Below are 18353 nucleotides of genomic sequence, written 5' to 3'. Positions count from 1 at the left end.
AGAGCTGTGCAGGATAAGCTCACAACAGTGACACCCCGAGGCAGAGAGAAACAACAGCAAGTGTGGACTGACCAGACGCCTTTGCTCTGTGCTTGGCCATCTGAAGAACTCTTGAGGTGAATCAATCTTTGAGTTCCTGGACAATTCAAGAGGAGGAAGCCTCAGGGAAGAACTGCTGGTCCTCCTACTAATGAGACAGGTTGCTATTAAACGAACCCAGCGTTTAATTTATGGGTAAGACATAGAAACGTTGCTGGGTAGGCAAGCTTGAGCAAGCTTAGGATGGGATGGTTTGAATAATGCTGGCTGGAACTGGTCTACAAGGGTGGTCCTTAACTAACTAGAGATTTAGGTTGGGGGGAATACTGGCTTTGTGTGTTAAAGTTAGATAAAGGAGGCAGTTGGGGGATATGAGCTAAGGGGTGGCTGGGTGGCATGCAAAAGGCCTGCTCACAGGCCACTTATTTGCTACCTGTAGGAAATAGCTCGTCCTGGGAGGGTCAGTGTCTCTGGGATTCTGAAGGCCTCAAGATATCCAAGCCTCATAAAATACGGAAAATAAAAAACATGACTACTATGCAGCAGAGGGGTTGTTAAGGGAAAAATTAAGAATGTTAGAGCTGGGCAGCCCCTGTGGCACAGCGGTTTAGCACTGCCTGCAGCCTGGGGTGTGATCCTGGAGGCCTGGGATCAAGTCCCATGTCAGGGTCCCGGCATGGAGCCTGCTTCTCCCTCTGCCTGTGTCTCTGCCTCTCTCTCTGTGTGTCTCTATGAATAAATAAATAAGAATCTTAAAAAAAAAAAGGAATGTTAGAGCCATGTTTAAATTCTAAGTGTGTTCATGCTGTTTGCTTAATTGCTTTCCTTATTATTTTAAAAATCGGTAAGTGACTCCTGCCCCTAAGACCAAAAGAATCCAGCAGAAAAGAAAAGTACTTGGGCAGCCCTGGTGGCTCAGTGGTTTAGTGCCACCTTTGGTCCAGGGCGTGATCCTGGAGACCTGGGATCGAGTCCCACGTCAGGCTCCCTGCATGGAGACTGCTTCTCCCTCTGCCTCTCTCTCTCTCTCTCTCTCATCAATAAATAAATAAATAAAATCTTTTTTAAAAATGAAAAGTACTCACCCAAATATCCTGCTCTCGCTTCTGGTGTTAGTGGTTCATTCCCAACAAATGCGTCATCTTGCAGGTCTGCCTTGAGGTCTAGAAAGCCCCCAGCCCAGTCCTTGGCTCCGACTGCCCCTACAATGCAACGGTCCTGCCCAGGGAAGGAGACAAGTGGGCTTAGCTACATTCCCACAACATCCCTCAGCCCCCCTGTTCCAGGCACGTCACCCACCTACCTGGCTGATGTCAGCGCTGAGCCCACTGGAGGACAGCTCCATGTTGAAGGAGGTCAGGTCCTGTTTGCTTGTGCCTGAGAGCAAGGTAAAGAGAATGGGTGGACACCCAAGGAGCAGCAGGGACAGTGACACTGGAGAAAGACTGAGAAAGAAACCTGGCACTGACCTTCAGGCAAGGCAGAAAGAGTCCACAAGACCATCAGACTGGCAGTGAATTGAAGTGGAGTCTGATGTGAAACTGCGAGCCCCAGACTCCACTCAGCCAAGATGTAGCTCTGCAGCTCTGTCCTCACTCAGGCTTCCCCACTGTCCAGCCTGGTGAACCAGGACTCAGCCCCTTGCTCCTTCCCTTCTCCTCGTTCTTTCTCCAACATGTCACCAAATCAGGATGGTTTTATGTTCAAAATGCATTTCCCCCTTCTCTGAATAGTGTGTTTTGCCAGCACAACGGTCCCAGCCATCCTACCCTCTTGTTTAACTCTTGTACTAGCTTTACTCACTTGGTCTTTGACTTCATTCTTCTTATCATGTCTTTTTTCCACAGAGCAAGTTGGAGTATCTTTTTTTTTTTTTTTTTTTAAAGATTTTACTTATTTTTTCATGAGAGACACAGAGAAAGAAGCAGAGACATAGGCAGAGGGAGAAAGAAGCAGGCTCCCTCTGGGGAGTCCAATGCGGGACTCGATCCCAGGACCCCAGGATCATGACCCGAGCCAAAGACAGACACTCAACACTGAGCCACCCAGGTGTCCCTGGAGTAATCTTTTTAAAAAATGTATATCAGACCACACATTTCCCTTAAAAACCCTTCATCACTTGCCATCGCCCTTTAGATGAAATCCTCAGCTGCTTCTGAGGAACTGGAAGGCCCCTACCTATCTCTCCTGCTTTGTCTCATTTACTCACTACACTCCTGCCATGCTGACCTCTTTCCTGTTCTCTAGCTTGCTCACCCTCCCCCAACTCCTGGCCCCGCACTGGCTCTTCTCTGACTACAGGGCTCTTTGCCCACATTCCTCATGTAGCTGTTTGATTCTCATCTTTCATGTTTCAGCTCAAATGTCATCTCAGAGTGAATTCTACCTCCATTAAAAAAAAAAAAAAAAGGTATCTAGAAAGGCCTTCCTTGTGAAGCCTATCTAAAGTGGCTTCCCCCAGTGAAATCTTTCTATCCGGTTTATTCATTTTCTTTATAGCAGCTATCATAGTCTCTAATTATCCTGCTCATTTGTTTTCTGTCTTTATCCAACCTGAATATGAGCTCCATGCTGACAATAACCTTGAGTACCTTATTCACAGTACCTGGCACCTGGTTAGTGCAAGCCTGAATTATTAATGAAAATCATCCCACCAGCCTTGCAAAGCTTCTGAGAGGAATGAATTAAATGATATCGAAAAACTGCCTGTTACCTGCAAGCTTTCAAGGAACATAGCAATTACTGTGAAGACTTTGTTCATTCACTGCACAAATATTTAGAGCATCTAGACATTTGGTGCCAGGGATACAATGGTGAAAAAGCAGGCACAGTGCTTGCTGTGACAGACCCCCATAGTGTGGTGCGGGAGATGGACACGGAACAGATAATTTAATACAATGTAAGTCTCAAGGGTTCCGATAGGGAACATGTAGCCGTTACAGCAGCACCCGGAAAGAAGCACCCAACCTAGGCTGTGGTTCGGGGAGAACTTATCAGAGGAAGTGACTTCTAAAATACAATCTGAAGCACTAGTAAGGGCAGGTCAGATAGAGATATCAGTCCTGCAATTTATAGAGGGCCTGCAATGTACCAAGTGCTCTGAGAAGCAGTAGTTAGGGTGTGAACTGTTCTCTAAAAAAAGATATTTTTACGACCTAAGCCCCAGTTCTTTAGAATATGCCCTTGTTTGGAAACAGGGTCTTTGCAGTGTAATCGGGTTAAAATGAGGTCATTGGGGGTGGGCCTTTATCCAATATGGTCCAGTGTCTTATAGTGTCCTTATAAAAGAGGGAAATGTGGACACGGAGAGAGAGAGAGACATGCACAGAGAGAAGAGGACATGAAGGCAGACACGCAGGGAGAAGGTGGCCAGATGACAGAAGTGACGCAGCCACAAGCCGAGAGATGCCAGGGACTGTTGGAGGATCCCGGAAGTTACAAGAGGTGAGCAAGCGTTCTCTCCTAGAGCTGTCAGAAAGAGCATGCCTCTACCTGCCCTTTGATTTCTGACTTCTGGCCTCCAGAAGTGCAAGACAATGAATTTCTGTTGCTTTATTAAGCCGCTTGGTTTTTGGTGCTTCTTTACAACAGCCCTTGGAAACTAATACAACAGCCAAACGTTGCAATGCTGTGAGATTGGGATTATTATCACCATCTAGCAGAGAACAAGCCTCAGAGAGAGAAAGTGACCTGGCTGAGGTCAGACAGCATGGGCAGAATGGATTCTTGAGCATCTACCCTGTCCCATTATATATTCCACATCGCTTCTTCAACTGAACCCAGCACCAAGCCTGTGTCCAAGCAAAGGGGCCTTCCCAGGGGAAATCCTGGAGAAATACCCTCCCATAGCAAGTCCTCCATCTGGCGAGTGCAGTCTAAAACTTCTCTTCTGGGTGAAGAGGGCCTGTGGGCTCCCTGTACTCAGGCCCTGAGCATTGCCACCTAAAGTAATCTGATTACAAAGGAAAATGAGGGAGCTGAGTATGGAATTGGGAATTCTACTCCTTCCACAGGCTTTGGTTGACCAGCAGGCTAGAGGTTAGTTCTGGGCCCCATGCTGGACCAAGCTGAGTTTTACGGGAAAGATGGATTTTCAGAGAGAAACTGCTCCTCAAGCACCCTCCCCCAGATTTTCACCTGGGGCCTTTCCAGGAGAGCTCTTCACACAGTGTCAGATACTCTGTAAGCAGCCCGATATCATCACTCAGCATGTCTCTAATCTGATGTCCCAAATGAGCTTCTGTTAACAACTTCCCAAATTCTCTCCCCAGATCTGCCACTCACCCTCAATGACATAAATCTTCTTTTGCAGCTCTGTGAACAGATCTTTAAGCTTCTCAAATGTGTCCAGAATCTTTACAAACTCCTCCGCAGGTTTTGAGGCAAATTGGTGAAGTGTTTCCTGACTTCTCTTGGTCGCAAAATGCTTTCCAATCTGGGTGGGTGTAAAGAGTGGAGAGCTGGCATCCCCAGAGTGGCTGACAAAGCCCTAGCCCCAAGGAGAAAGGGGAGTGGGGCTCAGGGAATAGGAGAGGAAAGATGAGATGTAGGAGGCAGCCAGGACCCATACCCCAATGATGTAGCGGATGATGTCTTTGGCTGAATCAATGTTGGCACGATCAGTGGCTTCCCCATCAGTGATGATGATAAGCACTTTGGTGGCATCTGGACGGGCCCCCAGGTCTTGCCGGAATACCTCTCTCCTGTGTCCAAGAAGGGGTGTGTGTGAAAAACTCCTCCAGATAATGAAGTCTCCCTCCACTCAACCAGCTCATTGAGTCACTGTCCTGCTGATTATGCAAAAGCTCTTTTCCCCATCCCCCAGGCAGTATTCCCAGCCTTCAAATTTCTCTTCTGGGGATCCCTGGGTGGCGCAGCGGTTTAGCGCCTGCCTTTGGCCCAGGGCGTGATCCTGGAGACCCGGGATCGAATCCCACGTCGGGCTCCTGGTGCATGGAGCCTGCTTCTCCCTCTGCCTATGTCTCTGCCTCTCTCTCTCTCTCTCTCACTGTGTGCCTATCATAAATAAAAAATTTAAAAAATTAAAAAAAATTTCTCTTCTGAACCTCCTGCCTCACCCTTGCTGCCACACCTCTCTTTCCAGACCTGCGGTCTTCAGTGGAATTCTGGGTGGCCAGGAGGCAGTCCCAGAGCCAATGGGCAGTGACAGGGAGGCTTTTTGAGGAAGGATTTTGGGCTTCCTACTCTCCAGTTCAACCACATGACCACAATTATCCTTTCATCAGTTAGACATGCTGAGGATCCAGGTGAGATTTCAATATGGAAAATGGGCTCCTTGGCTGGAGAAAATGGGGAAGTCACTTTTCCAGAGCAAGCTCATCTGGCTCCCCTATCATCCCCCACCATCACCAGGCTGCCTGTAGATCTCTGCCACAGCAAGTCTTTAGGGAAGTGAAGTGACTTGTTTCCATGTCAATTTTCCCCAAACCATGAGTTCCTCAAGAAAGGAACATATCTGGTCTGCTGCTGAATCTCTGGCTCCTGACACAGAGTAGGTGTGCTCAGTGCAGGTGATATAAAAGGAAGAAGGGAGTTCTGAGCACTGGACAGGCCAATGCTCCAAAGTCCCACTTGCCTACAGCCTCCTTCTGGAGTAAGCCAGGGTGCCCACAGTTTCTGTTGGGACAGCAGTTCTGTCTGCACCATCTGATCCTTCCCTCCTCATCCCACAGCTAACCAGAGACAGATGATTAATCCTAGAGCAGCCAGTCTACAACCCCTGACTTACGATGTGACCTGCCTTGGAGCAGAAGCTGAAAAGTGACATGGAGGGGCCACAGTGGCAGGTGTAGGAGAGATGCAGAAAGGGGGGCCACAAAGCAGAGTGGAGCTCTGATGGGCAGAGCCAAGGCCTCTGTTCCATCTTGGATGTAAATTGTTTCCCTAGCCTTCACCCACACGGACACGGCGTCTCACGGCTCCTGTTTGTGGATTTCTACCCTAGTTTGAACCACCATCACCTCTCATCTGGATTTTTCAATAGCCTCCTACCTGGTCTCTCTGCTCCCACCCTGGGGGCCTGGAGCCTAACAGCTCTGCAGCCAAGGGGTCTTTTTAAAAACATAAATCCAATGATCACTCCTCTGCTCAAAACCTCCAGTGACTTCTCATCTCACTCTGAGGCAAAGCCAAAGTCTTCCCTATGGCCTCCAAGGTCCTGAGTGCTCTGGACTCCCATGGTCTGTCCGACCTCATCCCCTACTACTTTCACCGTTGCTTACTTCTCTCCAGTCACACTGGTGTCCTGGGTCTTCTCGGAACATCCCAAGCATGTTCTCATCTCAGGGCCTCTGCTATTCCCTCTGCCTGGAATGGTTTTCCCCAGGTATCAGTATGGCTGCTTCCTCACTTCTGAGTCTTTGCTCAAATGTAACCTTCCCTTATTTTCCTACTGAATGCTTTCTTCTTCTTTGTAAGACTTACATCTTCTACTATATTATCTGACTTACTTCTCATGTCTATTGTATTTCTCTCCCCTTGCTACATTAAACCTCAAGAGGGTAGAGATTTTTGTTTCATTCACTGCTATATTCCCAGAATCTAGAACATAGCAAATGACAACCCACAGGCCAAAGCCAGCCCACAGCTTGTTTCTGTATGGTCCATGAGCTACAGGTGATTTTCATATTTTTATAGATTTTATTTATTTATTTGAGAAAGAGAGAGAGAGCACAAGCAGGGGGAGCTGCAGGCAGAGGCAGAAGGAGAAGCAGGCTCCCCACTGAGCAGAGAGCCCAAAGTGGGGTTTGGTCTCAGGACCCTGAGATCACAAACTGAACAGAAGACAGCCACCCAAATGACTGAGCCACCCATGCCTCCTGTCAAGAAGTATTTATAAAATATAGGGATCCCTGGGTGGCGCAGCGGTTTGGCGCCTGCCTTTGGCCCAGGGCGCGATCCTGGAGACCCAGGATCGAATCCCACATCGGGCTCCCGGTGCATGGAGCCTGCTTCTCCCTCTACCTGTGTCTCTGCCTCTCTCTCTCTCTCTGTGTGACTATCATAAATAAATAAAAATTAAAAAAAAAAAAAAAAAAAAAAAAAAAGAAGTATTTATAAAATATATTTCTCTGACTGCTCCTTTTAGCTCCCATGGTTGACACTTTTGGAGTATCCTCCCATCCTATCAGGACCCCTTTCTCTAAGAAACTACCCTCTTTCCACAGAGGTGGGATCCGAGAATCCATGTCTGTGCCATGTGACTTTATGCCATAAAACAGAACTGGGTGGACCGGTGGACACCTAATCTGGGGTCAGCCAATCAGATCTTCTTTCCTGGAAGCTGGAATTCAGATTATTCATCTGAATTGAGTAGCTGAGGCTGTCATTTTTTTTTTCCAGTGGACATGGTTTACCATGTACCCACCAAAGCTGTCTATAGAGAGTGAAGTAGACATGACAGGCCAAGTGAACCTCAGAAGAAAAGACTTGGAAACACCTATGTAAAGTCTTGAGGAGATGACTCACATGCATGTTTAACTTCTGTAAATCCAACTATATGTGCTTGGCAAAGAAATGACAATGAGAAAAATAAGTGTCATAGCACAGGAGGTCTTTCCTGCTCTTTTACTCAATTTGAGTGCATGCCCAGGGTGAGCATAAGATGAAATATATAATTTTCTTATCTTCCAAATCGTTTTCAGTTTCCAGGGCCACTTTAACATCTAAAGATAGGTATTTTTATTTTTATTTTTAAAATGATTTTATTATTGTTATTTTTTAAGTAGGCTCCATTCTGGGCATGCTGGACATGGAGCTCGATGTGGGGCTTGAACTCACACCCCCAAGATTGAGACCTGAGTCAGTCCACTTGCCCTGGCACTGCTGCAGGCTCAGTATCAGCCTTTGTCTGTGTGTGGGCACATGCCACTGTGGTGCTCAAGAACAGCCCATGGAAGAATCATATGAACAGGTGGTGACTAAGGTCATACACCAGTGTGGACACGTTTGGATTTCCAACAGCTACCCTGCTGGGCTGTCATGGAAGATATGCCCCGAAGGTAGCATTTCCATCACATCTGAATATGATGATAGAAGCCCACCACAAATATGATCACTCTGGGGCCACGGGATCCTCAAGCTGGGACTTCCAGAGCTCTGTCAGAAGGGAGACACTGGAACAAAAAACCCCAGGTTCTAAGATACTACAGGAAGGTTCACCTCGAGTGGAACAGAGGGCCTATGAGTGTCAGGAATGTGGAAAATCCTTCCAGTAAAAAGGTAGTGTAATCTTGCATGAGAGAATTCACACTAGTCCAAAGCCCTTTGAGTGTACCTCTCGGAAAAAACGCTTCAGAGGCAAAGGCAATTTTGTTACACATTGGCAAATACACACAGGAGAGAAGCTCTATCAGTAAGAGGAATGTGGGGAAAGCTTTAGTCAACGAGGTGGCCTGGCCATTTGTGAAAGATTCCGCACTGGACAGAAACCCTATGAGTGTGCTATTTGTCAGAGAGGCTTCAGGAGTCAAAGTAACCTTGCTGTTCGTAGAAGAATTCATGGTGGTGAAAAGCCCTATAGATATCATCAGTGTAGAAAAGTCTTCAGTCAGAAAGGAAGCTGAATTGTTCACATCAGAGTCCACACAGGCCTGAAACGGTATGCCTATATACACAGTGCAGGAAGAGTTTCCAAATCAGGGGGAACTGTGTCCTTCAAAGCAAAATTTACACAGGAGACATACCCTATCTGTGTGGTCTATGTGGGAAAAGCTTCAGTTAGAGAGAGTCTGGCTGTGCACCAGTGAAACTGCTCACAAAGACTCACCCTTTGATCACTCTCTTCAAAGGAAGTTCTCTTTATGAATATAAAGTACACAATCCTCAGATCAGACAACCTATCCAATTCCATGGAATGAATGGAGACACTTTCAGAAAGACTATCATTGGCTAGGACAAACTGGCTTTTCTCTTTTCCCCCAAATGAGTATGAAAAGTAAATGTCTTATTTATAATGATTAATAAAAGCATAAAATATACAATATGGCCCTTCAACGCAATCCAACTACATTCATCTAGGCCTCAATTTATTAATTCATTTTTAAATATTTTATTTATTTATTCATGAGAGACAGAGAGAGAGAGAGAGAGAGAGAGGCAGAGACATAGGCAGACGGAGAAGCAGGCTCCTTGCCGGGAGCCCAATGCGGGACTTGATCCTGGGACCCTGGGATCATGTCCTGAGCTGAAGGTAAACGCTCAACCGCTGAGCCACCCAGGTGTCCCTAGGCCTCAATTTAAACACAGCCATCTGGGGATCCCTGGGTGGCTCAGTGGTTTGGCACCTGCCTTTGGCCCAGGGCGTGATCCTGGAGTCCCAGGATCAAGTCCCGCGTCGGGCTCCCAGCATGGAGCCTGCTTCTCCCTCCTCCTGTCTCTGCCTCTCTCTCTCTCTCTCTCTCTCTCTCTGTCTATCATAAATAAATAAATCTTTAAAAAAAATAAATAAACACAGCCATCTGGTCCAACTCCAGAGGAAAAACTTCTACAGTAGATTTAGGAAATCAGTATATGCTATCTTCCAATGTGGGGCTTGACTATATTGAATTTGTGAACAATTCAAGGAATTCTTCAAGGAGAACTTTGACTAGTAGAGATTGTCATTCACACACTGACTTCAAAAGCTGATCCCTATATAAGATGTGACTGTATCATGACTGCCATGTTCACAAGCACTTTCCAAGTCTTGGTTCTAGTTCCTCATGAGGCCTGGCAATACTCGCTGTACCAAAGGCTAATGAACTATCCCTGCATCCTCCCAAGAATTTCCCTCAGGGATTCAATTAATAAAGTAGATTTCTGTTACTTACAATTCAAAGAACCTGGACTAGGGGAGCTTTGGTGGTTCAGTTGGTTAAGCGTCCATCTGCCTTTGGCTCAGGTCATGACCCCAGGGTCCTGGGATAGAGCCCCGCATCGGGATCCCTGCTCAGCAGGGAGTCTGCTTCTCCCTCTCCCTCTGTCCCTTGCCCTGCTCATGCTCATTCTCTCTCTCAAATAAATTAAATCTTAAAAAAAAAACTGGACTAAAATTGCTCCAGTTGAATTTCTACAATAATCTGCCCATTGCTAAGCCTACACCCTACAACCTGAAGAAGCCAGTGCCAACTGACAGGTGGGCTCTCTCCTGCAAAAGGGGACTCACGCGACATAGTTGATGGCACCAAAGGTGTTGGTCAACAGGCGCATGTGTACTACTTTGCCCAGCAGAACATCAGGGTTCTTCACCTTCACATAATCCAAGAAATTAAATTCTGTTTTGCAGTCTGTGGAAAACTGAACAGCAGCAAACTGGAAAAAGAAGCAAGAAATGAAATGTCATTACATAGCCCTTCCCACTTGTTTGCTCCAATTGATTTCTTTTTTTTTTTTTTAAGATTTTATTTTTAAGTAATCTGCACACCCAACATGGGGCTCGAACCCAAACCCCCAAGATCAAGAGTTGCACACTCTACTGACTGAGCTAGCCAGGTGCCTCTTGCTCCAACCTATTTCTTTTCTTTTCTTTTCTTTTCTTTTCTTTTCTTTTCTTTTCTTTTTTTTTTAGGATTTTATTTTTAAGTAATCTCTACACCCAACATGGGGCTCGAACTCACAACACCGAGATCAAGAGTTGCATGCTCTTCCAACTGAGCCAGTCAGGAGCCCCTTCTTTTTTTTTTTTTTTTTAAGATTTTATTTATTTATCCATGGGAGACACACTGAGACAGAGAGGCAGAGACACAGGCAGAGGAAGAAGCAGGCTCCACGCAGGAGTCCGATGTGGGACTTGATCCTAGGACTCCAGGATCATGCCCTAGGCTGAAGGCAGGTGCTAAACCGCTGAGCCACCCAGGGACCCCAGGAGCCCCTTATTTTTTTAAAGATTTTATTTATTTATTCATGAGAAACACACACAGAGAAAAAGGCAGAGACACAGGCAGAGGGAGCAGCAGGCTCCATGCAGGGAGCCCGACGTGGGACTTGATCCTGAGTCTCCAGGATCAGGCCCTGGGCTGAAGGCGGTGCTAAACCGCTGAGCCACCATGGCTGCCCAGGAGCCCCTTCTAATCTATTTTTTATCCAGCACCTGGGTAACCCAACCCCCACATTCCTGTCTCAAAGCATTTTTTTGAAAATGAGGTAATATATGCACAAACACAAAAATAAAATTAAATAAACCTTTGATCCCTTATGCAGTGATGTCTGCTATACTCCTGTCCTTGGCCTGTCCTCCCCAGTGGGGATGGTTCTGCTGAGTGACCCGGCTAAACTGGACACAGCTGGTTGGGCCACAGACGGCCACTTGGCTGCCTCGAGGCCAGTCAGAATCTATTCTCCAAGAATTTGGAATATGCAGAGGGAGGGGTTGGTGGAGACGACAAAAAACCCTCCTGAAACTTTAACTTGTGAATTTGGGAGCTTTCCACAGGCCCACGTGATCCAAAGAAGCTGAGGAAGAACGTGCAGAGAGAGAGAAGAGGGAAGCAAAACCCAGAAGCAAACCAAAACCCCCCAGAAGTGAGAACTAAAGAGAATCCCACAAACTTTCTATTCCTTAGTTCTGTCTCTTCCAGAAGTCCAGTTACAACCATTCCTTTAGGTTCTGAAGACACCTCATACTGAGTTTTTCTTTTATGCCTTAAGCTAGCTCAAGTAGGTATTTATTGCCTACAAATAGGAAAACTAATTAATAGATTTACCTGGTAGGAAGAGTTGCTGAGTTTCTTCATCACATCCTTCATGAAGTCCAGAATTTTCTGAAATTCATCTTGCTGCAAGCTCATTGAACCATCAAACAGAAATACCAAGTCCACGTTGCCCTTTATACATTCTACAGAGGCCAGGCACAAAGGGACTCGATGAAGTGTCTCCACGGGTTGGCCTGCCCAGGCTGCTTCCCTTGTATGAGCAGCCATCTGGGAGGGATGTTTACCCACTGGACCCCCGGCTCCTTACCCTGATAACCAGGGCGCCCTTGCAGCACAACACCTCTCAGATTCTGGTGGAAAAGGTAACACAGGCCACTTAGGTAGACATTCTGATCACACGTCCGAGACAGCCCAGGGTCACAGGCCTGAAGGAAGCAAAGGTTTAAAAAAAAATAAAGAGTTGGGGCTTCTTCCTTTGTATATTCTGGGCATCACCAGTGAAGAACAAGAACCTTCAGAGTCATCATCTCCTGACTTCACTCCCTACATCCAACTGGTTACCAAGGCAAGGTAATTCTGCCTCCGGCTCTTCTAGGAATTTCTCCATCCCTACCACCAAAGCTGTATGCCAGTGGATATTCACTGTCTATAGAAGAGTTTAAACTTTGGAGGTTGGCATTCATACTGTTTGCAGGTGGGGACTCTCCTACATTTCCAGGCCAATCCCCTTCCATTTCTAATCACACATTCTGTGTTTAAGCCAAATTACTCACTATTCCTGGGATATACAATGTTGTTTTTTTCATTTATGACTGTTTTTCCTGCCAGACTGAAATTTCCTGAAGGTCAGAGCTCGTATCATCTTTGTATCTCGCTCCTCTGACCCTATGAGAACTTAGCACACCGGCTGGCATGTAATAGTAGCTAAGTAAACAAGCTCCAAGAAAATGCTAGATGAATATATCCCTCAGTCAGCCTTCTACCTCTCATATACCCATGTTTGAAGATGCTGCTGGGATGAACTGTAAAGATCAATGGATTTAGAATCAAATGGGAATTTGATTCAAATCCTGGCTCTACCATGTGACTTTGGCCAAGCCTCTTAAACCCTTGGGTCTGTTTCCTCACATGTAAAATGTGTATACTGGGCACTCAGGTGGCTCAGTGGGTGAGCGTCTGCCTTTGGCTCAGGTCGTGATTCCAGGGTCCTGGGATTGAGTCCTGCATCAGGCTCCCTGTGGGGAGCCTGCTTCTCCCTCTCCCTCTGTCTCTGCCTTTCTCTCTCTGTCTCTTATGATTAAATAAAATAAAATCTTTTTTAAAAATGGGTATACTGATCTCTGCCTCATCCAAGTACCTCGAACATAAAGGAGATAAAAGCAGCGTTTTTGCACCACTAGTCATTTATGTACACTTCACAATTTCTGCCATGTGGGCCTATCATGCATACTCTTATTTATGTAATGTTTTATTTACTTTAAATTTACCTTTTTTTTTTTAACTTTAGCTTTACCCCAAGCAGTTTGATCCAAGAAATCATGAATTTGATGTGTGGTATATATTTCCTAAGAAGCCATTAAATAAAGATATAAGTATAAAACATCAAAAGTTTGTGTACCACCAAAAATCACCTCTGTATGTCAATGGGCACATTTCATATTTGGAAAAAAACTGACATAAGTAAGAGCTCAAAAATAGTTGGCTCACACTGCATTCTTAATAAATCCTGATTAATTCAGAATCTCTCTGATGCCTGAAATCTTCCATAGGATTTTTACTCCCTTTGCCTTCCTTCTTTTTAATCTGTCTTTCTTAGTATCACTACATGAGATTCTTACCAAAAGCTTTCCACTTATGAAGTCTGTCGCCAAGGTCATCCCCAAGTACTTGGAAGTATAGTTGGAACCTGTAGGCACCAGGAGATTGATTGGTCTGGAGGAACTTAGGTACTGAGGTGTGGTGGGGCCAGCCTCGACTTCCCTGGGACAGTATTCCTCCCAGGCCCCTCACCAGTTACTCACCACTCAGGCTGACTGGTAGGCAGTGGCCAGTGCCTGGCTGGCATTGATAGAGGTTTCCTGTGCTGTTCCCCTCACCTGGAGCTCCCACGACAACCCTGATGAGAAATCTCACCTGTGAGATGAAGTTGTCCCATCTTTACCCACCCACTCCTACCCATTGGGGGGCTCAGATCCCAAGTTTCTCAAAGCAATGCAGTTTGTCCCCTGCAGGGAGGCTCCTCAGTCCCCACCTCTTCCCTATTCAGAGGCAAAAATTCTAGAAAGTTAAGGATCTTTTCCATTTATAGTTTAGAAAAACTGAGGTCCAGAGAATGATGTGCCAGATGTCACATAAGTTTGCTCAATCAGGCAACAATTCAAAAGTCATTTATGAAGGTGCCTCAGTGTTTCGCTGCCTAACGTGTGCCTTGGGCTCAGGTCATGATCCTGGTCCTGGCTCCTGGGTCCTGGAATGGAGCCTCACACCTGGCTCCCTGCTCAGCAGGGAGTCTGCTTCTCTCTCTCCCTCTGCCCCTCCACCTGGTTGTGCTCTCTCTCTCAAATAAATAAATAAAATCTTTTTTAAAAAGGCATTTATGACATATCTACTCTGTGCTAGGTTGGGGCATGTATTGGGCATGAGGGGAAAAATGAGAGAAACAAAGTTTCTGCTGTTAAGGAGCTCACTGTCCAGCCCAGGCCCTACTGGGGAATTTAGAAGTGTTGCAAAGCCTTTTAGGGGCTGTGATATTTCCCCTTCTATCAGGCACTTAGGTGGAGATTTAAGGATGGACTGTGCTGGTCCTACTATCTGATGGCCTCGCTCCTCCAGAAGGAAGACCCTTGGCACCTGCCGGTTTCCCGACCTGCACCCCCCACGCCCCCGACGCCCGCTCCCCCGCGGGCTGGTGTCCTGGTCTCCAGTCCTGGCTCTGCGGGGCAGGGGGGGCCGGGGGCGGCTCACCGGTCTCCAACCTGCAGGACTCTGTACCCAAAATGCCTCCCGGCGTGTGGGAAGGAGAAGTTCTGCACGTGCCGCACTTCCAAGTTGTAGCCTGAGGCCAGGGCTGAGGGAGACCAGGGGGTGCGGTCGGTCGGTCAGGTCAGCGGGTCAGCGGTTCCGGCCAGCCAGGGTCCCCGCAGGGGGCCCCAGAGCCGCAGGCGCTGATTGGCGGTCGCCCACGTGCCCCAAGTGGGCGGCCCACCCACAAAGACCCGGCTCCTTCCTCCTGGGGCCACCCGCCGCCTGCTTGGGAGGCAGAGCTAGACCTTCCCCCTCGGGCTTCCCCTTTCAGAGCCTCGACTCCGGGAAATTGGAAGCAGCAACTCCCTACTACCCAGAGCGCACTTGGACTGCTAGCAAAGAAGGAAGGATGAGAAGGCGTTGGTCCGTGAGATAGAGGCAGATGGAAGGGGCCCCCCGTGGGATGAGGTTGCCCCATCGCAGGGTGCATCTCCCAACACACCCACTTCTCCCTTGGGCCTAGGACCCTAGATAATTAGCCTCAGACTTCTGCCCGCAGACTCATGGTTTCAAGGTCCCCTGATCCCCATGCAGCTGCTTCTCATCTAATGCTCCCTTACTGCCCACCCCACTGTGCACCAGGCTCTTCCTTCCATTAGATCTCAGGTTGGCCCATGTCATCCCCCACTTCAAGCTGCCTAGCATCCTCCTTTGCAAGCCCCTAACTGTCCTTTCTGGCCCTGCTTTCTTCCAGGCATCAGGCTTCTTTCCCAGGCATCCAGGATGGCAGAGAAGCTGCCCCACTGTTTGTTCACGAACGGACTGAGGTCCAGAAAGAGCAAAGTGCTGAGATGGTACACAGTGGTGCCATGGGCAGGACCAGACCCCAGCGACTGCTCCAGGTACCCATTAGCCATCTGCCTTTTTAAAAAACCCTAAGCCAGAGATGCCTTCAGCTCAGGGCATGATTCTGGGGTCCTGAGATCCAGTCCCTCATCAGGCTCCCCACCGGGAGCCTGCTCCTCCCTCTGCCTGTCTCTGCCTCTTTCTCTGTGTCTTTCATGAATAAATAAGTAAAATCTTAAAAAATGAAAAATAAAGACCCCACTCTGTATCTCTGTTGCCACCTGTGTCTTCCTTCTCTTTTCCTCCAGACCTTGCCTCTACTTTGGACTCTAACCTCTTTTTTTTTTTTTTTTCTAACCTCTTTCTTTCCTTATCCCCTTCTCCCTCCAAGATTCCTAACCCTCATGTCACCTGTGGCCAATCCCACCCGACACTAGCTGCTCTTTTACTTCAGTTCCACAAAGTCCTGTGGTCTCACTGGACAGAGACACATGTCCCTTGCCTTCCCCTCCATTTTTTCCCTTGCCTACCGAAGAGGGAAGGCCCGGACAGCAGCAGCCTCGTTATGATGATGTAGGAGTTCATCTTTCCAGCGGCTGGAGATGTCTAATCAAGACTCCGGTCTCAGAGAACCCTGGGGATTTGGCAACCAGACAGACTAAAAGAGGGAAATAATAATGCCCCAGGGCCTCCTGCAGTGAGACTTTTTCACAAAGACGCCAAGCTGGTGACAATGGGTGGTGGTGAGCCTATAGGGCTTGTGAAACCACATGGGTTTAGAGGAAGTGTAGGCAGGTTAGAGACACTTCCTGTGCCCGCTTGCATTTTCACATCATCCAAGAGCAGACAACACAGTAGGTAGCAACCTCCTGACCAAGAGCTGCTGGTTCCTTGTCTTTCACCAACACATAAACTGAAGACTCTGTCTTTTAAAGTTCAGCATAGGACTGGTCAAATCAACTGTGGCACAATCATAATGGAGTGCCACCTCGAAAAAATAAGGGACACCTGGGTGGCTCAGTTGGTTGTCTTCCTTCTTCTTCTTCTTTTTTTTTTTTTAAGATTTTATTTATTTATTCATGAGACACACACACACACACACACAGAGAGAGAGAGAGAGAGAGAGAGGCAGAGACACAAGCAGAGGGAGAAGCAGGCCCCATGCCCTGTTCCACAGGGAGCCTGCTTCTCCCTTACCCTCTGCCTGCCATTCCTTGTGCTTGTGCTCTCTCTCTGTCAAATAAATAAATAAAATCTTTTTTTAAAAATGAGAAAAGAAGGAAAGCAATAAGGTAGGAAAAAAGAAAAGAGTGACATAGCCTTCTCTTGACATTGAAGGATTCCAATAATACACTGATAAAGAAAAAGAACAAGTTACAGACAGTAAATTTAGTAACTTACTTTTATTCTAAAAAACAAAAATATCCACAGAATGGGAGAAAATATTTGCAAATCACATATCTGATATGGGACTTGTATCCAGAACATACAAAGAATTGAACAGTAAAAAAGACAAATGGCCTAACTTTTAAAGATTTTTTATTTATTTTTTTTTTATTTTTTTTTTTATTTTTTATTTTTTTTTTTAAAGATTTTTTAAAAAATTGATTAGAGACACACACACACAGAGAGAGAGAGAGAGAGAGAGAGAGAGAGGCAGAGGTAGAAGCAGTCTCCATGCAGGGAGCCAGACGTGGGACTCGATCCTGAGTCTCCGGGATCACGCCCTGGACTGAAGGCGGCGCTAAACCGCCAAGGCACCTGGGCTGCCCGGCCCAACTTTTAAACATTTCTCTGAAGATGATACATAAGATTTTATTTTATTTATTTGAGAGAGAGAGAGAGAGAGCATGTGAACGCACGTACACCCACACAAGGGACAGGCAGAGAGTTGGGGGAAGGGCCGAGAGACAAGCAGACTCTCCGCTGAGTGTGAGCGCAGAGCCTGACTCAGGGCTGCATGCGAGGGCACAAAGATCATGACCTGAGCCAAAACCGAGAGTCAGATGCTTAACCGACCGAGCCACTCAGGCGCCTCTGAGGATAACATAAAAAAACTGCTAACATAGACAAGATGCTCAGTATCATTAGGCTTTAGGGAAATGCAAATCAAAGCCAAATATCCCTTTACAGTCATGGGGATGGATAGTATTAGAAGGGAAGGGGCAGCCGGGGTGGCTCAGCGGTTTAGCGCCGCCTTCAGCCCAGGGTGTGATCCTGAAGACCCGGGATAAAGTCCCACGTTGGGCTCCCTGCATGGAGCCTGCTTCTTCCTCTCCTTCTCCCTCTGCCTGTGTCTCTGCCCCTCTCTCTCTGTGTCTCTCATGAATAAATAAATATATATTTTTTTTTTTAAAAAGGGAAGAAAAGAAAACGTGTTGGTGAGTGTGGAGAAAGAGGAGCCCTTGTACGTTGCCAGGGGGATATAAAATGACTAGCCCCAAACTGGAAACAATGCAAATGTCTATCAACTGATAAAGAGATCAACAAAATGTGGTCTATGCATACAATAGCTTATTATTCAATCATAAAAAGTAATGAAGCACTGATCCATCCCATGACGTGGATGAACCTGGAAAACATTATGCTAAGTGAACGAAGCCAGGTACTCACAAACACAGATTGTGTTATTCCATTTAAGTGAAATGTCCAGAATACGTAGATCTATAGAGACAGGACATTAGATTAGTGGTTGCCAGGATGGGGATGGTGGGGAATGAGGAATGACTGCTAATGAGTACAGGGTCTCTTTTTGAGGTGAGGAAATGTTCTGGAATTAGTGCTGATGATTGTACAATTTTATGACTATATTAAAAACCACTGAATAGGGACACCTGGTTGGCTCAGTAGGAA

At 46.8% G+C, this 18353-nt stretch overlaps 1 protein-coding gene and 1 pseudogene across 3 annotated transcripts in view; one reads left to right on the top strand and one right to left on the bottom strand.

Moving 5' to 3' along the window:
• The window catches only part of ITGAL (integrin subunit alpha L), a 42821-nt gene extending 26557 nt beyond the window's left edge, over positions 1-16264 (bottom strand). Inside the window, exons 1-11 of one of the 3 annotated variants that reach the window (XM_072836462.1) lie at positions 16031-16264; positions 14655-14757; positions 13712-13806; positions 13529-13596; positions 11998-12115; positions 11742-11872; positions 10205-10350; positions 4610-4742; positions 4324-4474; positions 1343-1416; positions 1125-1257 (exon numbers count right to left, since the gene is read on the bottom strand). In XM_072836462.1, the coding sequence (XP_072692563.1) occupies positions 1125-1257; positions 1343-1416; positions 4324-4474; positions 4610-4742; positions 10205-10350; positions 11742-11872; positions 11998-12115; positions 13529-13596; positions 13712-13806; positions 14655-14757; positions 16031-16085 (1207 nt within the window). In that variant the 5' untranslated portion in view covers positions 16086-16264. Of the gene's footprint in view, positions 1-1124; positions 1258-1342; positions 1417-4323; positions 4475-4609; positions 4743-10204; positions 10351-11741; positions 11873-11997; positions 12116-13528; positions 13597-13711; positions 13824-14654; positions 14758-16030 lie in introns of all 3 variants that reach the window. The other 2 variants (XM_072836464.1, XM_072836463.1) reach the window with 2 other exon arrangements.
• Positions 8070-8834, top strand: LOC140637655 (uncharacterized; annotated as a pseudogene).
• Positions 16265-18353: the final 2089 nt, after the last annotated feature.

Source organism: Canis lupus, chromosome 8 (genome assembly GCF_048164855.1).
Source record: "Canis lupus baileyi chromosome 8, mCanLup2.hap1, whole genome shotgun sequence".
Classification (NCBI taxonomy): domain Eukaryota; kingdom Metazoa; phylum Chordata; class Mammalia; order Carnivora; family Canidae; genus Canis; species Canis lupus.
Note: the sequence above shows the minus strand (reverse complement) of the source record. Positions and strands in the feature narration are given on the sequence as shown.